This window comes from Sinohyriopsis cumingii, chromosome 1 (genome assembly GCF_028554795.1).
Source record: "Sinohyriopsis cumingii isolate HCF-2022 chromosome 1, ASM2855479v2, whole genome shotgun sequence".
Taxonomy (NCBI): Eukaryota; Metazoa; Mollusca; class Bivalvia; order Unionida; family Unionidae; genus Sinohyriopsis; species Sinohyriopsis cumingii.
This window is the reverse complement of record NC_142961.1, coordinates 13,255,278-13,282,189: the sequence shown is the minus strand read 5'-3', so window position 1 is coordinate 13,282,189 and position 26,912 is coordinate 13,255,278. Positions and strand designations below refer to the sequence as shown.

The following is a 26,912-nucleotide window of genomic DNA, read 5'->3' as shown; positions in this document are numbered from 1 at the left end:
AGACCCGAAGCTGTGTGTTTTATCTACCGAGTACTGATAGTGCTAATGGACCGATAGATAATAGTAGATTATAGTTTACACTCAGTGAAGAAACTACCCAAGTAGGTTTTTCACATTAAGAGCCGAAAATGGATGTAACAAGGCCTTAAATATTGTTGATTTACAGAAAATTTTGATGACATGGTAAAAAAAAAAAAAAATGAACCGAGGTTTTCAAATCCGGCGTATTCACATTATTTTTATTTCATTAAAATTAAGCTGTAAAGAAAGTGCGGAGAAATACGCACACTACTATGCTGGGTCCCATAAAACCAGTTACTTGATTATGTTGTTTAGTAGGTACATGCGCGCCCGTGAAAAATCGATGCTGTTTATATTTATCTACAACTTTGATATGATAGGTCACTTGTATATAACATGCACATTCACATACAGTAGACAGATCATGTAAAGACAGGTTTCGTCGACCGAGGGCTTCAGATGATGAATTATATATTGGAATGATACCCGTATTATCTAAATATACCCGTAGTATCTAGCTACTCAACAGATCAGATTACGTATCAACTATGGAAGTAAAGTGGATCTCGAAATATTGATGGGGAGTTGGGTGGTAAAGAATTTGGCAAGGAGTCTTTGAGATACAAATCCAGGTATGGATCCAGGGACGAAGCCCTCGGATGCTATTGAATTTAAACACTTAAGGAAACGTTTCGGTTCGTGCTCTATATGGGTTGGGCGGAGGCTGCCCCTCCCCCTGGTTCTTCCCCTTGGAAAATAATCGTTACAACGTGTACATGATTATGGTTATCAGCTATATTCGTGTGTTCGTGTGAATTTATATTTGTGTTCATTGGCTATGACCTCGATATAACATTGTTTTTCTCTACTGTATTGGAAAAGGAAGGTATCCGAACTTTGCTTCTAAAATACGTAGACTGTGCTTGTGAACTGTGCGTGTATATTTTACACGTGCTTGTTTTCGTTATAAATCAGCTTACTTCGGGAAGCATAGTTCTTTACCTTGTACTTTACAGGTGATATGTCGCTTATTCGGGAGATACAGCATTTTGTGTTATTAGAATATAATTGAATTTGGCGTAAAGTTCAACATTACGGTTGATTTAAATATTTTGTATTTTAGTCCCAGGCACTACCTGGGTCTCGGGTGGCCTAATAGTCTAATGTGATCGCCTTTCCCGATCACTGCCATCTCACATCTGTCCGCATTGGTTCGAGTATCAGTCACGGCAATGTGGTTATGTGAGAAAGCTTGCCAGCAGCTTCCTGAGGGTCGGATGTTCTTATCGGGGTTCTCCCGGGTTTTTCCTCCAGCAGTTATATTGACCTCTATCTATATAGCCTATCATGTGTTGAAAAATGGCGTTAAACCAATAACAACAACAACCAGGAACTACCTGCGTTTTGTAAATCATTTTGTATCCTCTCTCGAGTTGGAAGAAGGTAGGTGATATGAAGTCACTGCTGCAAACTATGCCTTTATGTGTAACAGGTGAGATTTTCAATGTTAACCAGGCGCGTGCTCTGTGATGCATGAAAACGACAGCTTGCCGTTATGGCAAAATTAACACCATATGTTACAAACATTAAAAATATTCAGTTTACCGATTGTGGTAAGTCAATATGTGAAATTATATACATTTTCCTTACCTTTCTTGTACAAATGCGACACGCTGTGTTCTGTTCATAACCAAAAAGAGGAGCTGAGTGTGTGATCGCCTTTCAACGGAATAAATGAGGTAATATGAATGTAAATATTGTCCAATTTGTGACACTAAAATGAACGATAAATGATTGGTATGGTATTTGTTTGCTTTTGGTCATATATCGATCGATACATACACAAAGAATGTGGTGCATATTACATAATGAAATATTCAGTATCGAACAAAGGCAGTTCCAGTTGCTTTCCATGTATCCAAAATAATTTAATAATTATGAAAGGAACTGAGATGGATAAGGAACCCAACCAGTTACGAATTACAGCATCCTTGTATTCATTGATGGCAGTGTTCTCTCCACGCCATCACCCTCTACAATCTACTTGCTAATGTCAAATGGATAAAAAGAAAAACAAAACAAAAGATAAACAGTTTGGAAAAGAAAAGATCTATATAAACGTCCACGTGACTGCAAGATTTTTTGTTATTGCAATGCGCAATGTTTAAGAAAGGAACATAGGTAATGGTTGGTTGTACAATATAAATGCATTGCACATCATAATTTGTCAATGAGGCTCATTTTTATTAGCACCACATCATATCGCTCAAATCATTTAAATGATGTGACGCAACACCTAGTGACGCCTCAAACTAACGTTATTGAATAATACCGAGCTCATAATGTTATTCGATAATTAAGGCTAGTGTTCATTGGATTTAAAATTTATGAAACTCGTTTAATAAAATACGCTGCATCCTGCAAACAGCTTGAGGAATATATTATCCAATTCATACTTTTAATGTCAAATGAACATATGTAGGGTTTGCTATGTATGAAAAGGGTAAATAATCCCGATTGAGAGATTTTGTACTGATTATCAAACCCAAGAGAAATTTAATCTTTTACACGCACTCAGTAGTAGGACATTGATTTTGGAGTTAGCACCTGTTATTGATATTTTTTCCATTAATAAATAGCCTATCAAATCATTTTGTTCTATTCCGAAGGTCCGTTTCACTGTCAAAGATACAATGCAGCTATCAAAGAGTTCTTGGTTCTTCGGCTATCTTCCGAATTTGAAAAATTTCAGAATTAACCCACATACTCTGTTTTAACTAAAAATACATATATCCTTCTCTTTGATAATTTTGTGTAAAGTACATCGCATAGGCATACATAAAAAAAAAGATGAAGAGAACGAAAACGACAAAATTACTCTAGACAGTACGATAAGTTTGAGGAGACAAGACGGTATTGCTCTTGCTGGATGAACATTCATACAAAAATTGAACAATTGCGATTATTCACAGACACTTATAATGACAAATCGGCCGATACAAAATAGAGTGTAGACAAAATAAAACTATATTCAAGTGAGGAAGGGAAAAAAGAAACAACCTCCCCTCCACAAAAAAAAAAAAAAAAAAAAAAAAAAAAACCTTGTTTGAACACCTGCTGATTACCGGTAGATATTGTGTGGACATGTTTGCTACCTGCCGTATAATATGATATAAAGAGAAGGACTATTCGTTTATGAATTAAAATTTAACGATGATAACTGAGAAATCGCGAACAAAAAAAGGAGATATTATGGCACTCTAATGCTCCACAAATAGCTGTTGTACACTGACGGCGGTTGGATTGAGTAGCTTTATTATCTGATTGGCCACCTGAGACTCTAGCACATGGCGTATGATAAGTGTCCGTACGGTCATAGGCTTTGTGTTCAAATGACAGAGAAGGTGCACCTGTCTCAATCGCTGACAGTAACTGATAAATATGAAAAGTGAACAAAAATAATGTCATGCATTTCTTCCCGTTATTTACGGCAGGCATTCAACCCAGACCGTTTATGTTGTTATTGGGGTTTAACGCCATTTAACGGGGCCCAGAGTGGCCGAGTGGTCTAAAGCGCTCTCCGTTACGGATCACTGCCATCTCACCTTTGTCTGCGTGGGTTCGAGTCTCGGATTTGGACAGTGTAATGTCTAAAAAAAATGTATGTGTATTTGTTTTCCCCCAGATGTGTTGCTTTGTATTTTTTTTTTTTTGCGTTCTTTTGAGGCGAAAAAATAGGATCTGGGTATTTGTATCAACCCTAGTGTATCTATAGGGGTGTATCTCCGAGAGTGATTTCTATTACCCTCTCGGATTACTTCCCCTAGTATTTGGGTGACCTTGCTAGGATCTCCTATGTCCCGTGTTTGTTATGTGTTTGTGCTATATGTTATGTTTGCTATATTTGTGTATTTGTCGGGACAGCATTCTTTGTCTAATTCATGTCATGAACCAGTTGTCTTATCAAATCCCGTGTTTATAATTACCACGGGAATGTATATTAAGAATTTGGAATTTTGAAGATCGGTGATATTTCCCTCTAAGAATTTGAAACCTTATTTCCGGAAGGTTTCTCCGAAGCTAAATTTTTCTAAGACTTTCTGTATATAGTTATGTTCAATTCTATCAAAGGCTTTCTCCTGATCAAAAAGTACCATGGCAGCTTTTTGTCCTTTATCCTGTAAATAGTCTATAATAGTACTAATGTTTAGTATATTACTTTGAATATCTCTTTTCTTGGGTCCACAAGACTGGTTTATATTGATTATTTGGTCTATACCCTTTCTTAACCTGTTTGCTAGTATTTTACTCAATATCTTATAGTCCATATTAAGGAGGGAGATGGGCCTCCAGTTTTTAAATCATCTCTATCTCCTTTTCCTTTGTATATAAGAATTATTATACCTTCTCTCACTGTCTCAGACATTTCATTATTTTTTAAAAGAATATTATTATATAACCATTCAAGAATGGGCAACAACTCTCCACATAAATTCATGTAGAATTCTGCGGAGAGTCCATCTCCTCCTGGTGATTTTCCCTTATTCATAGTCTGAATACTTTCAGCTATTTCATCCTGCGTTATAAAATCATCACATAATTTTTCGTACTCATTTGTAATTTTATCACATGGGATTTTTCCTAAATATTCATCTATTTTCTTTCCTGCGATGTTCTGCGATTTGTATAATTGTGCGTAATATTCTTTTATAGATTCCATTATTTTTCCCTTTTCTGATACTATTACGTCCCCCAGTTATTTTTAATTTATCTAATGTTTTATCCCCCCCCCCATCCTTTTCTCCTCTTTTTTGTATAATCCCTCTGCCTTTTTATATATTTTCGTGAATTTACCCGCCCTTATTTCTTTCCCCCTAGTTTCTTCCATTAATAATTCTTCCAATCTGTTTTTTTATTTTGGTTTCTAAGTCCCTATTATTTGTTTTTTGGAGTTGGTATCTAATTGCTTCTCTTTCCATTTTCAGTTTCCTACTTTTTATGTTTAGTATTTTATGGCAATCTCTTTAAATTTTAATTTTAAATTTTCCCATTCTATGATTACATCTAAATTCCCAATATTTTTAAAATTCTCTATTTCTTGTTTTATTTCATGTGTAAAATTTAATCTTTTAGTAGCGAGTTATTTAACAACCATCTTCCTTTTCCCCATTTTATCCTGCTGGTTATTTCTATAGTCATATTTATGAGTTTGTGGTCGGAAATTTTAAAATCAGTTATATTCGTTTCTTTATATATTTTCTCATCATAGTTGGTGCATAAAAATTTGTCTAATCTACTTCCTTTGTTTTCTTTATAATCGTAGGTGTATTGTTTTCTTAGTAAGTTTTGCCTTCTATATATATCTATTAAATTATATTTTTTAATAAAAAATTCCATTTCTGGTTTTATCCTTATGTCGTTTGGCGCTAAATCTCCCTCTCTATCTATATTATCACCCACCCAGTTAAAATCGCCCCCTAAAATTAAATTTTCCATGGCATACTTTTCCATATATTTTGTCAATTGTTCTAAAAAAGTTTCCTTTTGTTCCCTATTTACTGGCATGTATATATTAATAAAGTGTGTGTTCTCAATTATTATATGTAACAATCTCCCTTTAAAAAATTTCCCTTCTTCCAATCTTTCCCACACCAGACCCCGTTTATTTTTTTTATTAAAGTTGCTACTCCCCCCTTAACATTCGTACCTTCATAATTACTGGTTACAAGTATCCCATCTAAATAACTTTCACATGTTGTATTATTTCCATTATTAAATCCATTGTGTGTTTCTTGAAGAAAAATCACATCATATTTTAAGTTTTTAGGAAATTTAAAATTGTTTTCCTTGTTTATTCCATTTACATTAATAGGCAGGAGCTGCAAGTTTATTCCCTCCATTCCTGTCTCTTACCAGGGTGCTGCGTTGATGGTTATCTTTTATATACATAATTTTATTATTTATTTGTTTGAAATTTTAAGTCTATATATTAGTTGAAGATTTGCTTGGAGGGGCACTGGTTTCCCCGCCCCCCTCTGACGAGCTAAGTGTGATTTAATTTTCTGTATTTATTGGGGTTGTTGTTGCCTGCAGTGTGTTGTTTGTTTCTTCGGTGTTATCTGTTTTTACTGTTTCTGTTGTCTCTTCCTTCTCCGTTGGTTCTTCTGTCTCATTTTCCATGTCGGTCCCTGTCTCATATTCTGATTCTTCTTCGGGTTGCTGTGTATGTTTGTTTCTTCTTCTTCTTCTTCTTCTTCTTCTTCTTCCATTGTGTCTCTTTCGCTTTCTTGGTCAGTATCCTCTTCCCTTATCTTCTTTTCCGTTGTTTGGTGTTTTGGATTGTTTTTCTTTTTTGGCGATGTTGTCCTCTCTTGGGGGGAAATGGAGTCTGCCTTTCTTCTTTTTCGGTTTCTTTTCGGTAACGGTGTTGATGTTAAGGGTGGGTATGTTTCTTCTTGCTGGTTATGTTCCATCTCTAGGCTTCCAAATTTATTCATCGTGGTTATCCCCTCTTCGGTCATCTGTGTGGGGACCCTACTGGTCTTATTTGGGCTTAGAAAACCTTCCCATTCCAGAGTTTTTTGTCCTTCTATCTGTGTGATATCGAGCTCTGGTAGTATTTGTATTTCTTCTTCCTTTTCTTTCTCATCTCTTATTTGTTTGATCAGGTTTAGTATTTCTAACCCTTGTTCCAGACCTTCCTTTTGTTGTTGTTGTTGTTGTTGTTGTTGATTTTGTTGCTGTTGTTGCTGCTGCTGCGTATATGTCTGGGTGGCTACCTTGCTTGCATAGGTTCCTGGTTGGGTTCCTGGCTGGGTATTGCCCCCTTGGCAGTCTCTCGGCCCATGTCCAGTTTGATGGCACATGGGGCACACTGTGTCATTTTCGCTTCCCTTGTACCATGTCTTAAGCCGGAAGCCAAGGACGTAAACGAAGACCGGATTTTTTTTTGGCGTCTTCTCTGCTTATGTATACCAGTATGTTTCCGAATTTGATTGAGGCAAACCCCCATATTGTAGCCATCTTATGTGTTATCACTTTTGCTCCCATCTTCTCTATTAGTTCATCGCTGTTCACCTCGAGCGGTAGACCCATTACATGCACTTCAGTCGCTCTTGGTTCAAACTCCCTAATGAAAGGGTTTGTTTTTGTGATCTTCACCGGCAGCCCTTTTATTTCCATTTCTTCTGTCTAGAACCCACGCGTACAAACGTAATACGGCAGTGATCAGTAAAGGCAATTGCTTTAGACCACTCGGTCACATGACAGTTTATGTCGAGTAGGCAAAGAAATGATGACTGACCTAAGATGACGTAAAGGCTTTTGAGATACAGAGCGAAAACCAGTTAATTAAAGAACAAACTCCAGAAACGTTTCACCGAGTGTGTGCATTGTATGCAATATTCAGCGGCGTTCATGTAGGTCTGTGAGAACTGGTATTTCTTCTTCTGCTTGTGAATCTTAGAGTGACCTTTTTCATTTAATAAGGCACAAACATACCATCGCTTCCACCCCACCAACACATTTGGGCTCAAACTCACGACAGGCGGTTTTGGAGCTAATCTGTATGTGCACTTTAATCAATTATGCCATCAATATTTACCCAATAGGGTAATATATATTGTCAACGTGGTCATGTGTGTTGCAAAGAATGCCAGTTTGTACTCGAAACGAATTTTTTTTAAACGAGCGCCGCATTTCTTAAATAACGCGAATAAAAATTTATTGAAGAGAACCTGACATCACGATTTACCCATAATGTTATGATGAGAGTTGTGATTCTCGCACTAGGGGCTCCCCCCCCCCCCTCCGAGCAGGGCCGGGACAGGTCAGGTCTGTCTGGCCCCCTCCCCAAAGAGGCTCGACTTTTCTCGAACGGACACCAAACCCAAAGTCGTGTGCATATTTACTCTTTCCATAATACCTCAAAAAACGTGCGCAAGAATAAAACCATGGTTAAATTTCAAGTGACAAGTGATTGCACGTTTATGTGTGTACGTTTTTTCAGCCTGGGGGTGGGTGGGTCCGCAGTTTCCCCTCCGGCCATGCCTCAAGACAAATAAGCAAGAGCTAAAAGGAAATATAAAAAAAAAAAACACTACATCTATTGAATAAATTTAATAATTTTTGAAAGTCTCTCATAACCTACACGACAAAAAGTGCAATATGATTGAAAAAAAAAAGACTTGGTTCGTGTGAATCTACGCGGAGGTTGCAAATCTAACCGACGGAAGGTGTAAGGGAAAATTTAACTTCGTATAATAGTTGGGTATTAAACATGTGTTGTTTTCCAAGCTATTGACCAACCAGCCCAAGCTACGCGCACTGAAATGATAATTATGCATGTTTATTTAGAATCTTGTTTTATTATTATTTTTTTAAAATATAAATCTTTTAAATGCAGGAACAATAAATTTCCTTAGTATCGTAGTGCAGTGGAGCCATTTTGTGCCTACGAGCACATTTGCGAGTTTATGAGAGAGTGGCTGGAACCAACTAGTACAACTGACAAGCTCTGATATGATTTTGCATATGCATAGCGTTGACGTACCTTTTTGAGTTTACAATATTAATGTACGTCCCCTACTAATATTATGGCCTTCATTATTCAATAAAATCTTCTTCCGTAAAAACGTATTGATATGATTACTAAATTTAGGAGCCTAAAACACGGGCACCCCACAAAGCCCTCGGGCACTGCGTTGGGGACCACTGTCCTACAGTGTATAAAACCACAGGGGCTCGTATCGTTGCGTACAATTGACTTGTCGTCATACATATACTAAATAATAACTACATGGGACACTTGTATCCTTGCTCGCGCGACCTATTTAAGAATAAACGCTGATATTTCAAGCTCCGGTACACCACGTTCTGTTCTCTCGACTGTGCATTGAATATAATTAAACTTGTTTATCACAGCACAAAATAAATAAATAAATAAATACAAAAAAAAAAAAAAAAAAAAAAAAAAAAACCCCAAAACAATAAAGGGACATCAATCTTAGCTTGTTGCTTATGCAATTATGAGTTACTTCCTTTCTTACTAGTAGTAGTATGTATATAGCAATGCTGGCGCACCTTACCCTTGGGTATTTTTGCTTCCCGTTATAATTAAAATATACAAAATACAAAACTTATTTAACAGAAACATATATTTAAATGAACCAAACAACATTTTGAAAATTACTGACAAGCACAATACATTTGGATAATGAATTAGTATCCTTAATAACTAACCTCAGTATCTGAAGTTGGATACTATAAAACTGATCCAAATATACTCCATGGTTGAAAAAAATAGATATGTTTAAAAGAAGACATTAAAATAAATAAAATTAAATTAACCATATGTGGTTATATACTAGGAATGTGTCGCAGAATTTATTATAATTTTAAAAAAAAAATTGAATGGTATGGCTAAAAGCATGATAAAGGGTTTAGTGTTTGCAGAAAATGGAGCACAAGCTTTGATCTCAGAGATCAAAAAAAGAAGTGCAATAGGAAATGTGTCATACCCCATGAGAAGGGTAAGTGGTGCATTTCCAGTATATCCTACCCCATGGACTTATGCTTTACATAATGATGTGGGCTTTTTGCTCAAAGCTAAATTATTTTAGATTCCAATCCAAGAGAAAATATGTAAATTATAGGCTCTTTAATATGCAAACTATAAATGAGCTGAAATGTATGAATAAGCAAATTGAATCATCACTAAAAGACATAGCGATTGATTTTAAGAAAAATATGATCGTGGCAACAATCCAGATTTATATTATTTTTATTATTTATTGAACTTCAAAAAAACAACAACAAAAACTTAATTTAGATTATGATTTGGAAAATTATGCAGTTTGGTTCTGTAAGACTACATCAATATGGAAGTTATGAAAAGGTACACTAATTATGTAGAGCAAGCTGAGTATAGATAATTTTATCAAAGAATAACCTATTAACACAAAGAACAGAAATGAAATGTCACTGAACATTTATTTGATATTTTACAAACCAAAACTGAACAAGAAATTATGGAAAATACCAGGATAGAATATTTAATATTTCACACGCACACACATGGAAGGTACAGTTATGCTAGAACATTAATATATTGATGGATGTCATTGGAAATAAACATGGCATAAAAATTATATCGGTAAAAATGATTGAATTGTGTTCTACTGACTTTATTTAACAGAAAATAAAATGACAATAGGTACAATCCTTAAAGAGGAATCAGCTGTAAAATTTAAAATTTATCAACATAAAATAAATGTTCAAAATGTTTTTTTTGTTGTTGAGATTCTGAATGTTTCACAGTTCCAAAAATCTGAATAGTCCTATGCATCAATAAAATATATCCTGTATATGCTGTGGAATGAACAGTGCTAATATCTAAACACAATTATCTGTACCTAAAATAAAGTCATCAGTGTTGCATACCTATCATTTACAGTTATACTGAATGTATTCAGACACTATACAACTATTTGGGTAGAATCATCAAAACAAAGTTATGCCAGACTAAGGCTGATAATTGCAAAAGCCATGAAGTTTGCAGGCAATGATGAAATACATTTTAATTCATGAAAAAGATGCCACATCTGTGAAAAAAAATATTTAAAGACAATGTTAAAAACAATTACCACTTTCAATTTGAATTGAATATATAAAAAAATACATTCCTCTGTTCACTCATAGCTTGTCCGGTTATGACAATCTATGAAGACTAAAACATGACCCATATGAAACAATAAAAGTAACAACAGTCATATCTAGACCAACAGGCTAATATGGACAGTGTAAGAAGTTTCAGAGAAATCTTTAATGATTTGGGATTGAAGCCATTGGATATGAAAGTATGGATGATGGATGGATGAACAGACAAAATAAATGAAAATAATACAAATATTTAAACTGAAGAATTGTGAATGGCAAGAGGCACATCAACACCACCTGAACACCATCTGTGAAATATATACACAACATTTCATAGAGTTATCTTAAATGGTTTATGCATTCAGCCCCAGAAACAAAAGTGAGAATAATGGATGGATGAATAATCAAACAAAAACATTAAAAATATAACATCTGATGAATTAAGAAAAGCCACATCTTGGCCAATAGTTGAATACCAAATTTCATAGAAACATTTTGAATTGTTTAGATTCATGCTCTTAAAATGAATAAAAACCAACTCGAGGATGATTCTAAGGAAAACATTCCTCTATCCTGCATTGTCTGGGGATAGTCAAGGGAGATGGAAAACTCTTCCTTGTTTAGGCTGCACAACAGCGAGTTTTGTGCTGTTGCAATCAGTACAATATAATGTAAACATGGGTTCACGGGTTTTTGCTGCTTTTCTTGATACAAAAAAGGCATTTGATACCGTGTGGCACGAAGGACTGCTTTTTAAATTATTCACGTTGGGAATTACGGGTAAATCCCTTTTGATATTTTTTAACATGTATACAAATTTACAGAGTAAAGTTCTTGTAAATGGGCAATTTTCAGATTGGTTCTCAATTGGCCAAGGAGTGAGACAAGGGGGTGTTTTGTCAACCTTGATGTACACAATATTTATAAATGACTTGCTGCTACAGTTAGAAAATAGTGGATTTGGAGCAAAGATTGGATCCTTAGCTGTGGGAAATCCAACCCTAGCTGATGATATTTCACTTTTGGCTATATATCCTAGCAATCTACAAAAGCTGTTAGATATAGCATACGACTACAGTAATAAGTGGCGATTCGAGCTTAGTGTTACAAAGTCATACATTATCATTTTCGGACCCCAATACAAGAATTTTATCAATATGAAATGGTATCTTGGCCCGTCATGTTTGCCGGTCACCGATTCGGCAACACACCTGGGTCACCGGATTAACTCAAAGCTGACGTCGCATGACGCAATACTCGATGCATGCAAGAAAGGGAAAAAATCTTTTCACGGTCTGTTTGGTATTGGCATTAAACCGAATGGTTTAAATCCTTTGGTTGCTGCAAATGTAATTAAAAAGGTAATTTTCCCTTCAATGTTTTATGGAAGTGAATTATGGTGTAACATTTCAAAAAGTGACCTCGCTTTATTGGATAAAACTCTGAGGTATTTTGCCAAACATTTACAAGGTTTTCCAATACATACAAGATCAGACATTGCCCTGGGAATGCTAGGATGGACATCAGCGCAGTCCGAAATTGATAGAAGAAAATTGATGTTTTTACACAGATTGTGTTTGATGCCTAACAATGTACATACTAAACGTGTGTTTAACGTTGCGTTATTTCACTTCATTCTGAGCGGATGCATGTCAAGCTGCGGGTTAATTTCAAATTTATATTATACCTCAAAGAAGTTTGACTTGCTCGGGTATCTAACTGATTATTTACATTATTCTGAAATTCCAGATAAACATAATTGGAAAGAAATTGTAAGGTCAAAAATTGTTGGTCTTGAAAATAGCCTCTGGAGAGTTCGTATGTCTAATCAAGCAGATTTTGATAGATTCTCTTCGATACACGAATACTTACGACCTGCCTCAGTGTGGCAGTGGGCTAAAACTAGACAACACACTAAGGTATTTACATATGTAGCTAAACTATGGGCTGCTGTTCCACAAACACAGCTTGATATGTGTATTAGATGTGGGAATGTTTATACAGACTTGATACTTCATTGTTGTGTTAGTTGTCCTTATATGTCGAACTTTCGAAATTCTTTCTGGGATTTCCTTACTGATAAATTTCCCCTGAGCCTGCACATTACGTTATTTAATGCAGAAGATGAGCTGCAACTACAATATCTTTTAGGTAAAAGGTTACCATCAGGAGTAATCGACAAAGAAAACTCCAAGCTATTCGTCCTGTATGCAGCATACTTTGTCATGCAGTGTGCAGCTATCTTCTGTAAATAAGGTACTGAAACTTGCAACTAATGAGTTGACGAACACTTTGTTGATTGATATTGTGTAAGAATTTGTATTCCAATATAGAATATTTTTTTTTTTTTTTTATATTTATTGATTGTATTCAGATGATTTATTCTTATATCATGTAATCTTCCATGGAAGGAAATAAAGATGATGATGGGGATAGTCAAGGGAGATGGAAAACTCTTCCTTGTGCAAAGACTCACTCAATGAATCACAACAAATACAATTTTATATCAATCAACAAGTTAACAATTATTTATCAGATTTCTCCAATGATTGAAAAAATAAGTAAATGAATTACGTATATTAATCTGATATTGTATTGCTGTACATGTGGTTAGCTCAGCCAATATTTGCCAACCCTAAAAGATCTCTGTCCCTCAAAGTTTGACAAAATCACCCAAATCCTAAATGTAACAGGAGAAAAGCATGAAGATGTTTTCAAACAGGTAACACTGCTTTAACTTGTATGCCTCCAGAAGACGAAATATAAACTCCAACTCAAAATAAATTAATGTTTATTCTTCAATAACTTTTATTAGAATAAGATAAATACTTTGTACATCATGAATAATAAGGAAGCAAAGTCTATTTAATCAGCTCTTGCTACATTCCAGTATAATTTATTCTCTTGTATGATTATTGTCTACATTTTCTAAGAAATGACAAATATTTTCCTGCATACAAGGGTTAAAATATTTCCACCATTTCCAGCTGATCTTTCCAACCATTTATTTTGGAACTAACTATAGTCATCCTGCTTCTCTATATAGATTTGTCAGTTATGGACTACTGATACCTGAGAAATATCATGTGTTTACTCATCCTTTTGTCTATGAAAGGCTGTCCCCTCTTCATCTGCTGCAGTGATGGTCAACAGAAAGCGGACTTATGAATAAAAAACCCAACTTAAGAAAAAATTACTTGCATGTATTTCCACCTGCTATAATTCTTTGTAAGAAATTTTGATAACATTATTGAGTTCCCAGGAGACAAATATTATTCCTGTGTCTAAAATCTATTTCTTATGAATTCAACAGCCTATCTACTATGTCTGCATTTCTACTTCTTGCTGAATGTGCAATCCTAAAGTGACTGTGTTATTATGTTTGTAAATGAATTATTGTTTTACTTTGTGCATACACTGTATCAATGCATTTGGGGACACCCCTGAAATTAAGTTAGCCTTAAAAGTAAGACTACCTTGAATTCATGCCAATCTGTTCCTATGAGAATGTTCTCTGGAAAATACACCAGCCTCAATAATGTAATACCTACTACGTTTCAGTATTAAAGGTGTCTTGTTAAGATGTGGAGAAACTTGTTTCTTCAGAATCGTAACACCAAGACATAACATGGTCATCACCATAATGAACTGAAAAGTATTATTTTAAATTTTGTTTCAATCCTTATCATATACAAGTATTTTCAGTTTTCAGTGACCACTATCCTATCGTCTACTTTTAGCTTTTCTTGAAAAAAAAAGAAGCATAAATTAAACTGCCAGTGAACATGTTGAAAATAAACTGAACAACAAACATTAATGAATAACAGAAAGGGCTGCCTAGTTGTGAATGTTCAGTCTGTATATGGATATACACACCCACCCACCCATACATTCTATATATATTGTATGTAGGTATGTGTGTGTGTGTGTGTGCACATATTTGTAGCAAAAAGGTAGACAGATCTATTCAAAACAGAAATACAAAAAACATGGGTTAAAAAAATATCAGCCTAAACAAAAAACTATTTAGTCCTTGCTAATAGGTGCAACCCAGTGGCCTTGGTGACACAAAACGCTGTGTCCTCTATGTAGCCTGATGGGCCCCTGCAGCTCCTGACAGAAAACCCTTAAGGTGGATTTTACTGTGCCCCTGCAGCTCCTGACAGAAAACCTGTAAAGTGGATTTCACCAGGCCCCTGCAGCTCCTAACAGAAAACCCGTAAAGTGGATTTCACTAGGCCCCTGCAGCTCCTTACAGAAAACATGTAAAGTGGATTTCACTAGGCCCCTGCAGCTCCTGACAGAAAACCTGTAAAGTGGATTTCACTAGGCCCCTGCAGCTCCTGACAGAAAACCTGTAAGGTGGATTTCACTGGGCCCCTGCAGCTCCTGATAGAAAACTCTTAAGGTGGATTTCACTAGGCCCCTGCAGCTCCTGACAGAAAACCCTTAAGGTGGATTTCACTGGGCCCCTGCAGCTCCTGACAGAAAACCCTTAAGGTGGATTTCACTGGGCCCCTGCAGCTCCTGACAGAAAACCCTTAAGGTGGATTTCACTGTGACACACACATAGATTTCACTGGATTGCAAAGTCCAGAATAGCTCAGTGCTGGTCAGAAATACCTTAACTTTCATCAGTGATGAAGCATTAAAGTCGATCTCTGACTGAACGAGACCCTACTTCCCAATTCAATTAGTACACAGTCAAGAGCAAAAATGGCACCATGCATGCCATGCAGTAGTCCTACAATGTAAGATGTCGACCCTGATATTTATGTTGGTTGGCTGCAAATTGAATGCTCAAACAACATAAATATCAGTGCAGATTACTTATTTTGTACAACTAGCCATATGGGTGCATATGTTTTTTTTTAGAAATGGGCATTTTCTTCATGTGGTCACTCACTTTTTAGCATCATTACAATAATTCATGCATAGGATTGCAAATTTATGGTTTTAATATTGGTCTACATACTCAAAATATTATCTACTGGTCTACATACTCATACTATTGTTATCTATTGGTTGACATACTCATAATATTGTTATCTGCTGGTCTACATACTCATAATATTGTTATCTGCTGGTCTACATACTCATAATATTGTTATCTGCTGGTCTACATACTCATAATTACTCATAATATTATCTGTTGGTTGACATCCTCATAACACTGTTATCTTTTGGTTTACATACTCATAATATTGTTATCTATTGGTCTACATACTGTTAATATTATCTAATGGTCTACATATAATATTGTTATCTGTTGATGTACATACCCATTTTTATCTGTTGGTAAACATACTTGTAATATTATTATCTACTGGTCTAAATACTCAAAATATTATCTGTTGGTCTACATACTCATAATATTGTCATCTATTGGTTGACATACTCATAATATTGTTATCTGTTGGTCTACATACTCATAATACACTGTATTGTTATCTATTGGTCTACATACTCATAATATTGTTATCTATTGGTTGACATAATATTGTTATCTATTGGTCTACATACTTATAATATTGTTATCTATTGGTCTACAAAATCATAATATTGTTATCTATTGGTCTACATACTCATAATATTGTTATCTACTGGTCTACAAAATCATAATATTGTTATCTATTGGTCTACATACTCATAATATTGTTATCTATTGGCTGACATACTCATAATATTGTTATGTATTGGTCTATATACTTATAATATTGTTATCTATTGGTCTACATACTCATAATATTGTTATCCATTGGTCTACATACTCATAATATTGTTATCTATTGTTTGGCATACTCATAATATTGTTATCTATTGGTCTACATACTAATAATGTTGTTAACTATTGGCTGACATACTCATAATATTGTTATCTATTGGTCTACATACTCACAATATTTTTTTTTCGACATAATGAATTATGAATACAGCCAGTCTAATGAAGAGGTACTTCCTAGACACTGATATCCACCATTGTTAGTGATATTATGAACAAATAATGCACACACATCAGTAAAAAATCTTAGGAAAATATACTTAAAATGTGCTTTCACTGATTGTGTTCTTAAAACACTGATATTTGCATAATGATATTTCAAATTTCGAAAAACAAGTTGGTACATTTTTATCATGAAAGGATAACAAGTGATAACTTGCCGAAATCTGGCCATTATAACAAATGATAACTTGTTTGGGAAAGGGTTAGAAACATATCATTAAGCGTTTTTCTCAAACAGGTGTCAATATGAATCTCAGAGAAAAAGTCAATGTTTAAGAAAAACATGCTGTCGTCTCATCATTACACTGATGTATTATATCCCTACATTTTATCAGCCTTGTGCTGGTGTTACAAGTAAAACTTGATAAAGAATTCTGAAGTTATAAAGAGACGAACATGTAATGATATATGGCAAAGTTTTTCTAATTGCCCAAGTCTATTTGTCAGAATATATAGTAAAATCTTTCTATTTGCCCCAGTCTATTTGTAATGGTATATGGTAAGGACTTTCCATCTGCTCGTGCAGATGGTCAAATCTTTTTATATGCCCTTGTCAGTTTGTAATGATATATGATAAAGTCTTTCTAACTCCTCTAGTCCATTTGTAGTAATATATGGTAAAGTCTTTCTATTTGACCGTGTCAATGGTGGAGTCTTTCTGTATGCCCTAGCCAATGGTAAAGTCTTTCTATTTGCCCTAGTCAGTTTGTAATGATATATGGTAAAGTCTTTCTAGCTCCTCTAGTCCATTTATAATAATATATGGTAAAGTCTTTCTATTTGCCCTAGTCAATGGTGGAGTCTTTCTATATGCCCTTGTCAGTTTGTAATCATATACGGTAAAGTCTTTCTATTTGCCCTAGTCATTGGTGGAGTATTTAGATTTGCCCTAGTCAGTGGTGGAGTCTTTCTATTTGCCCTAGTCAATTAGGGCGAACTTTTGTCTGGCCACCTGATCATACAATCTGGCACGTGAACTGTTTAGAAGTCCACTGAAATCTCTGTTCTGTGAAAGCCGATTTATAGATGGCACACTCAGCAAATGGGGTTGATTAGTTACCACATTTGTTTGAGTATGACACATCCAACTTCAAACAGCACAGACCCACACCTTCTGTTACATAATGTAATTGAAGATAAGGGTCTACGCTACATGTTCCACATGATTAAAACATCATATACTGGTACCCTGATCTGCAAGTACATTATACATTGACTTACCCAGAATCTGCACATTATGCATTGATAAATAGCACAATTGCACGTTGTATAGAATCACATGCAAGTCAGATCTGGACCTATGCAGTTTGTTAGGACTAATCAGTAGAACAAAAATATACTGTATATACTCACATATAAGATGAGTCCAACTGCAAACTGCACTGAGCCAGATCTGCCAAAGCATAATGCACCAGCAGATATGGGTGTGTGCAATTAGTTAGGAGTAATCAGTAGAACAAACAACATAGACTCTGAACAGCAGATGCATCATGCTATGGCAGATCAGGATCTTTGTTGTTTGCATTTTGACTTGAATTATAAATGAGTACGTATGGTACTCCAATCTGCCAGCACATTAGGCAATGGTAGATTAGGATCTATGTTCATGTTTTTTGGATCTGATTTGTACAAGAGAAGGATGGGATATGAATTAGGATATTTTAATCCCTTTTTTGAATTCTTCCTAACATTGATCAGTATGAATGGGTTGACTGGTCACTTGAGTAAGACTGACAGAATTAGCAAATAAACCGATTTACTTAACCTGTTTATTTTTACATGCATTATGAAGACATACAAAATTTACTTTTTCTTGAAACAATATGTCATAAAGATTTAGGTTATCCTTCTGGTCCTAGGGTGTAACATTAAATATGCATAAGTGAAGATCCTCCATTGCGTGGTTTGCTGCACTTTTGTCTTAATTTTACAAAATCTCAGGCATCTGGGTCATATGGAATTAGTAACTTTTCTGAAAAACGATTGATGTTCTCAACCCCACGTATTTCTTCATCAACAAGTGGCAATAATGTGATATGGAAATCTTCATACAAGTCCATAATCTGCAAGTGAAAGAAGAAATATCCAATCAAAACAGAATAAAGCCTAGAAACTCAGAAATACTCCAATTTGGTGAATGTGCATACAGGCTATCAAACCTAACACTCAGAACTATTGCGTCTTGAATAATGAACTTCATAATTCAATTTGTGTAACACTCCATCTGCCTATTCCCATCCCACCCCACCCAAGAATTTAACAGATGAAGAATCCACCCAAGAATTAAACAGATGAAGAATCCACCCAAGAATTTAACAGATGAAGAATCCACACAAGAATTTAACTGAGAAAGAATCCACACAATTTAACAGATGAAGAATGCACCAAAGACTTTTTCTGATGAAGTATCCATCCACAAAAGAATTTATTTGATTAAGTATCCCACACAAAAGATTTTTTTAATTAAGTTATCCTTCACAAATGAATTTATTTAAGTATCCTCCACAAAAGAATTTATTTAAGTATCCCCAATAAAATAATGTATTTGATGAAGTATACCCCACAAATGAATTTATTTAAGTATCCCCCATAAAAGAATTTAAGTACCCCTCACAAAAGAATTTATTAGATGAAGTATCCCCCACAAATGAATTTGTTTAAGTATCCCCCATTAAAGAATTTATTAGATGAAGTATCCCCCACAAAAGAATTTATTAGTCAAAGTATCCCCCACAAAAGAACTTCTTAGCTGAAGTATCTGCCACAAATGAATTTCTTAGCTGAAGTATCCCCCACAGAAGAATTTCTTAAATGAAGTTTCCTTTAAAAAAAGACTTTTTAGCCAAAGTATCCCCCACAAAAGAATTTATTAGATGAAGTATCCTGTATGTGTTGTGCCTATACATGTACTATGCAGCCATATGAACACAGCATATTTCAAGTTTCTGATGTCACTCCACTGGTGACGTGTCATTTTATTATGATGCGTGATGTCTTAGAAAAAACCCACACAAACACAGGGCAGTGTTTGCCAGCTTAATGTCCATAATCAAGGATCGATGTGAATTTGGAACTTGCAGAAATAAATAACTTCATTATTTTTCTTCATGCAAATGTATATTTGTTTATAACCTTAATAACTTAGTCTTTGTTCTGTGATGTACTTTATTTTTCAGCTTATTAGTAAATATTACATATAAGTCGAGAAGGCTAATTGTTCATTTTTACAAATGGTGTACAAGTCAAAGTGGACTATAAGAAAATTTTCCAAAACAAGATTGAAACGATCATTTTAAACAATTTACATACCTCACCCCCTCCAAAACCACACCATATTTATCATGTATTGATGAATATTGTTTGGTATATTTGATGAACATTTATGCTATAAATGAAATGAAAACTTGATAATTAAATTGTTCTTTATTTAACTTTAAGACTATATATTCTTTCTTTCATTTGCCTTGGCATGTGAATACACCATATAAAATGACTTTGTATTAAAAAATAAAACAAAAAATCTTTCATTGTCTGAAAGAATGTATCCTTGATGGATTGGGATGTAGAGTAGACCTGATGTACCCTATTGCATTTTGTAACTGGTAATTAATGGAGGCAGGACCTACAGTGCTTCAGTGGTTTGTCAGCTGGGCACCTAATCTACCATACTCTAACTGTAAAGGAAGACATTTGAATCCTACTATACTCTGACTGTAAGGGTAGACATCTGAATCCTACCATATTCTGACTGTAAGGGTAGACATTTGAATCCTACCATACTCTGACTGTAAGGGTAGACATCTGAATCCTACCATACTCTGACTGTAAGGGTAGACATCTGAATCCTACCATACTCTGACTGTAAGGGTAGACATCTGAATCCTACCATACTCTGACTGTAAGGGTAGACATCTGAATCCTACCATACTCTGACTGTAAGGGTAGACATCTGAATCCTACCATACTCTGACTGTAAGGGTAGACATCTGAATCCTACCATACTCTGACTGTAAGGGTAGACATCTGAATCCTACCATACTCTGACTGTAAGGGTAGACATTTGAATCCTACCATACTCTGACTGTAAGGGTAGACATTTGAATCCTACCATACTCGGACTGTAAGGGTAGACATCTGAATCCTACCATACTCTGACTGTAATGATAAACATTTGAATCCTACCATACTCTGACTGTAAGGGCAGACATCTGAATCCTACCATACTCTTACTGTAAGGGTAGACATCTGAATCCTACCATACTCAGAATGTATGGGTAGACATATGAATCCTACCATACTCTGAATGTAAGGGTAGACATCTGAATTCTACCATACTCTGACTGTAAGGGTAGCCATCTGAATTCTACCATACTCTGACTGTAAGGGTAAACATCTGAATCCTACCATACTCTGACTGTAAGGGTAGACATTTGAATTCTACCATACCCTAACTGTAAGGGCAGACATCTGAATTCTACCATACTCTAACTGTAAGGGTAGACATTTGAATTCTACCATACTCTAACTGTAAGGGTAGGCATTTGAATTCTACCATACCCTAACTGTAAGGGCAGACATCTGAATTCTACCATACTCTAACTGTAAGGGTAGACATTTGAATTCTACCATACTCTAACTGTAAGGGTAGACATTTGAATTCTACCATACTCTAACTGTAAAGGTAAACATTTGAATCCTACCATACTCTAACTGTAAGGGTAGACACCTGAATTCTACCATACTCTAACTGTTGTTATTGTTGTTATAGGGTTTAACGCCATTTTTCAGCACAATATAGGCTATACATGGTGGCCATTATTAATGGTGGAGGAAGAACCCGGGAAAACCCCGGAAAGAACCACCGACCCACGAGAAGCTACCGGCAAGCTTTCTCACATATCCACATTGGTCGATCCCGAGACTCGAACCCACGCAGAGAGAGATGAGATGGCAGTGATCCGTGACGGAGAGCGCTTTAGACCACTCGGCCACTCGGGGCCCCTACTCTAACTGTAAGGGTAGACGTTTGAATTCCACCATATTCTAAGGGCAGACATTGGAATCCTACCATACTGTAACTGTAAGGGCAGATATTGGAATCCTACCATACTGTAACTGTAAGGGACGACAACTGAATTCTACCATATTCTAAGAGCAGACATTGGAATCCTACCATACTGTAACTGTAAGGGCAGACACTGGAATCCTATCACATGGGAGTGGCAGTACTTGCTGCACTTGAAGGTTGAGTATGGTGTGGGTTGGAGCTGCTTTTTCTTTCTCTGAGGTCTCTTTTCATCAGCTAGCAAGCATAGCTTGTCCTCGCTGGCTTTCAGACCAGTGATCAGAGCATGTCGCTAGTTGGACCTGTCTAGAGCAAGCTCTTCCCAGGTGTTGACATCGCTGCTAAGGGCTTTCATGTCGCACTTGCAGACATCCTTGAAGTGGAGATGTGGCCATCTGATCGACCAGAGGCAAGTTTTGATCTGTTCATTATCGATCCGACATACATGACCCAGTCATCTGATGCAATGTTGGCGGAGGAGTGTGACCATGCTGGGAATCGTGGCACACTGAAGCACCTCGTTTGTTACTTGATTGTTCCAGTTGATCCCAAGTATGCGTTGGAGGCATTGCATGTGAAAGGCGCTCAGCCTTTTCTCTTATGAGACATACAGAGTCCAGGTTTCACTGGCATACAGGAGAGTGCTTAGCACGCAGGCACGGTACACAGAGATTTTAGTGTTCAGGGTCAGCATGCTGTTGTTCCACACTCCCTGCGACAACCTGGAGAGAGTGGTTGACGCCTTTCCAATCCGCTTGTTGAAGTCAGCATCAAGCGAGAGGTTGTTGGTGATGGTAGAGTAGAGATATGTGAACTGACTGACTACCTGAAGTTCAAAGTTGCTGATGATGATGCTTGGGGGGGGTCCACGTCCTGAGCATTCACATTCGTTTTCTTTAGGTTGATGGTCAACCCAAACTCATCAGGTGCTGTAGCTTAGCTTCTGTGTGAGTGGTTAGAACAGCATCATCTGCGAAGAGCATGTCCCTGATTGCACTCTGCTCTTTGCCTTCAGTAGTGCCAGGCTGAACAGTCTGCTGTCTGATCGCGTGTGCAGGTAGATCCAAGGTTAACGAGTCCCATCTGCCCAAATCGTCTGGTTTTGATGTGCCAGAAACTTGCCTGTCATCCCTTCTCCAGTCAGTTTCAACAGATTCTGCAGAGCTTAGTTAAGCCACTCGTGAAGACCTGGAGCTGGATCTGGTTGTCAGAGGTTCTGTCAGACGCAGGCCATTGGGGGTGTTCCGAGGGAAGTGGGTGCTTATCTCCCACATCTGCCCCCAGCAATAACAATTTAAAGCAGCACTGAGAGATATTCAGTAATTTAGTTATGTAACAAACAAATCTGTGTATATACACATATCAGTTTATATATCTATACAGGATATGCATGAAAATGAACAATATTTGTGTTTATATAAGTATACAAGTTGACCAAATAAATTTTAAAAGAAAAACTCAGCTGGGTATGCATCATACATGAATGAATATTGTAGGGAAGTGAGTGATAGTGATACACTGGCACAAAAAGTCACCTAATACCAAAAGACATTCAAATTTTCTGATGGTAATTACTTTTAGTGCAACAATTACTTGGTAATTAAAAATTCTTGAGCTTTTCAAGTTTCCCAATTTTTGTTGAAAAATACAGCTAATGTCAACAACAAGTATAACATTTAAGAACATATGAAGAATCTACTACAGCTTGCTTAATTTTTGGATCATAATTAATTTTAGAACAATATATTTAAGAACATATCAAGAATCTATTACAACTTGCAGAAGTGCTCTTTAATAGGGCAGCAATGGGTGCCATATTTAGGACTCGAGTACTCAAAGTGGTAGACTCCACTTGACCTTGAATAACTGAAATTACAGTCACCAATGACACTATCTATAGCCAGGTCTAAGAACATGCCACTCACCCACTAAAATGTTTTGAAAATTAAAAACAAATATTATTATATTTTCCATTAATATGAAATACAAAGTTTTCTCAGACATTTAGTATATGTACACAAAATTCTGCACATCAATTGGAAAAATTATAATAAAAAGATTCCTATTGTCTATCATTTCTGGTTGACCAATCAGAATGCAGTATTCCATTCAGTGCACTGCATCATTTTTGTCTTGTCAGTGCAGATTATGAAGCAAAAGTTCTGAGAAAGAGGAACATTATTAAAGAATCACAAATAATTCTTGGTTAATGGGTGAAGTCTAAAGTTTAATAAGACCAGGATCTGAAGGACAGCTCTCTGCTAAACTAATAAATAAAACATATATAAACAATCAAATGCTAAAACAACAAATAAAGCAGTCATGTAATCTTGTTGCCAGACTGATTTTGTATCATAATGTACTTCCTTCGATGGATGCAAAGTCAGGATCTAACAGAAAATACGACAGAAATTTATGTCACAATAGTGGAGAAATGACACAACATTATTTCTGACCTGCTCTAGGTACTTGGCCTGTATTCGATGTCGTGCATTACACAACTTGCATGGTTCCTCCCCTTTCTTCAGGAAAAGTAGCTGATTGACGACAATGTTATGTGTGTCAATACCATACTGTGTCAGCTCTTGAACCAATCTCTCTGTCTCATATAGGGATAGGAACTCTGCTATGCACACGCATATAAATGTTGTCAGGTCCTAAAGTAAAAGAATTATTGAATTTGTTGATGTAATCTATAATAATAATAATAATAAAAATAAAACAACTTTATTTAACTATAAAGCAGAGATCCTAATTTGTCAGTGTAGCAGCTGATCTGAGCCTATACTGTTTGATTTTGAGTGCAGTACCTCACACACAAGTGTGGTAATGCTTCAAAAATAATATTAAAACTTTACTTTACTTTGGCAGGATCTTAAATATATCCTGTTTTTTGAGGCAGGAATAAGTATTTTCAAACAAAGCCGAGTTTTTAAAATCCAGATTAGGTCTATGTGACCCAGTTCTGGTAGACACCATGTTCTTCTCAAGATACATCTACCCTGCTTACCACAAGAAGATTTGTTGTGAAGAAAACAAATGGGGAAAATAATGGCATTATAGACTTAAATGAAGGCACAGTTATTGACAAAATAGTGAGAATAGGAATTGTCTTCTCCTTATACCACCTGAATATAGTAGAGTTATTTGGTTTGCTTTGCTTTTTAATGGCACAGTAACACACCTAGGCGAGTTAATACCTTGGCAATTGGAGCAAAGTGCCTTGACCAAGGACAAACCACAACTGCTGATCAAGGATGTTCTGATGCTAAGATTTGAAGCTGCACCCTTTTGACTGTTTTGACTGCAAGTCTGTCATAATAACTTTTGACTGCGAGTCTGGCATAATTACCACTGTGGCTCCATACATTGTAGAACAAATATAATGCATCTTGACTAAGGTCATTGAATCAGATTAGTTATTATTGTTCCCAACTACATCAGCAAAAATTTTAAAATGCATCTTAAATTTTTTTTGCAAGAAACCTACATAATTAAGTTTAAATTTTAGTTGTTTTTTTTTGTTGTTAATAATAGTTTTAGATTCAATGCATTCCCATCAAGATTTCTGTGGAGTTTAGATCAATTATCTTCATACATTAGATGTTTTTAGATTTATTTAGTGCCTGTCCATGTGCTGTAAAGGGTAAGTATATTCTACTTTTTAATCTTTTACTTAAGTAACAGTGCACTGAATTCATTTAGTTTCATGACATCAATTTTTGTGGTTTGGTATAAAATTACATCTTAGTTTTCTTGTGCCTTAAGATGTGTGTGTGTGTGTCTGTGTGTGGATGTATGTATGTATATATCGGGTTTAACAGCACATCAGCACAATCCTGGCTGAGTAAGTTTAGCCATCACAAAAATGCATGAAAAGAAATACAAAGGCAAAAACAGGAACAATCTTGAAAATAAAAGTTAAATCTAAAAAAAGTCCAAGAACTTCTCAGCATGAAATTACCCAAGTGTGCATCCTAGGTGAAAAAAAAGGCCATCAGTCATCTCTTACAATATGCAGATGATCACATCAGGTCTATTTTACATCCCCAAGACTGGATGGGGGAATTAATTATCTCTTGGATCTTAAATTTATGGTTGGTAAATTAAATTCAATTTATAGTTAGTAAATTCAATTTATGGTTGGTAAATTCAATTCAATTTATGGTTGGTAGCTATTAGTAAGCAATACATATGACACCGAATTCACAGCATCCCAAACCAGGAAATAAGCACAACATGAGCGTACTGTAGCTTGAAGTTACAGTTTCCTGGAAATGCAGTTGTTTATGCAATATATGTGTAATCCATTTAGATTGTGCAATCAATAGTGGTAAATATACTTACTGCATTTCTAAACTGTTCATTGACTTGTCTGATTGTCTGCATCATTTCTTCAAGCTTGTTGGACATGGCATCAGCATTCACATTCTGCATGCCAACCAAACCAGAAATCTGAAAACATACATTAATTGATTTCATCCAGAACTCTTATAGTTTAGTCACAGGCACTGAAAAATATCATGGCTCGCATGCAATATCATAACATCACACTGGGGCAGACCTGCCAACCCTGATGAGTTCATCTCAGTATGGCAGTTGATTTTTTTTTGTTGTAAGTTTGACCAGTTTTCAGTAAGGTGTAACAAAATATCATAAACTGCTATTGTAAAGCTGGAAAACATAATTAAAAGTTCAGTATTTGAAACATGCAGCGATGATAAACATTATGTTCAACTGTAAAGTTTGTAAAGTACACGTAAACTATATTTACCAATAGTACAGTTGCACAAACTTAAGTTCCAAACCCTATGCAGCTCAATGGGTTGTTGCTGTCTCTCAACTGTAATGATAATTTCCCCATAGTTTTTGCTTTATGTTGTAAGTCCTTTTTTTGAGGATAATTTTTGTAAGACTTACAGCAAAATCGCAAGGGTTGGCATGTCTGCTGGGGTCATCTCCATGTGAAAGGATAACTGTCAGAATGATGTAAATTTAGTGGTAAAATGCCACCTGGAAGAAACTATGATTTAATAACTAAATCAGACTCAATTTAAATAGCATTTTCAGTTTTATTGCAGAGTGTGAAGAAATGATCTAGCCTCATATGTAGAAGGATTACCAAGGTACAAACTCTACTACTTTACAATTGTACCAAAGTTTCAA

The 26,912-nt window shown here is 35.7% G+C and overlaps 1 protein-coding gene across 1 annotated transcript in view; it reads right to left on the bottom strand.

Annotated features, from left to right (window-relative positions):
• Positions 1 to 13,451: 13,451 nt before the first annotated feature.
• LOC149806430 (ATPase ASNA1 homolog) overlaps positions 13,452 to 26,912 on the bottom strand; it is a 36,845-nt gene continuing 23,384 nt past the window's right edge. The window contains exons 6-8 of the mRNA XM_089953165.1: positions 26,094 to 26,201; positions 24,203 to 24,403; positions 13,452 to 18,744 (exon numbers count right to left, since the gene is read on the bottom strand). Of these exons, the coding sequence (XP_089809291.1) occupies positions 18,619 to 18,744; positions 24,203 to 24,403; positions 26,094 to 26,201 (435 nt within the window). The 3' untranslated portion in view covers positions 13,452 to 18,618. The remainder of the gene's footprint in view (positions 18,745 to 24,202; positions 24,404 to 26,093; positions 26,202 to 26,912) is intronic.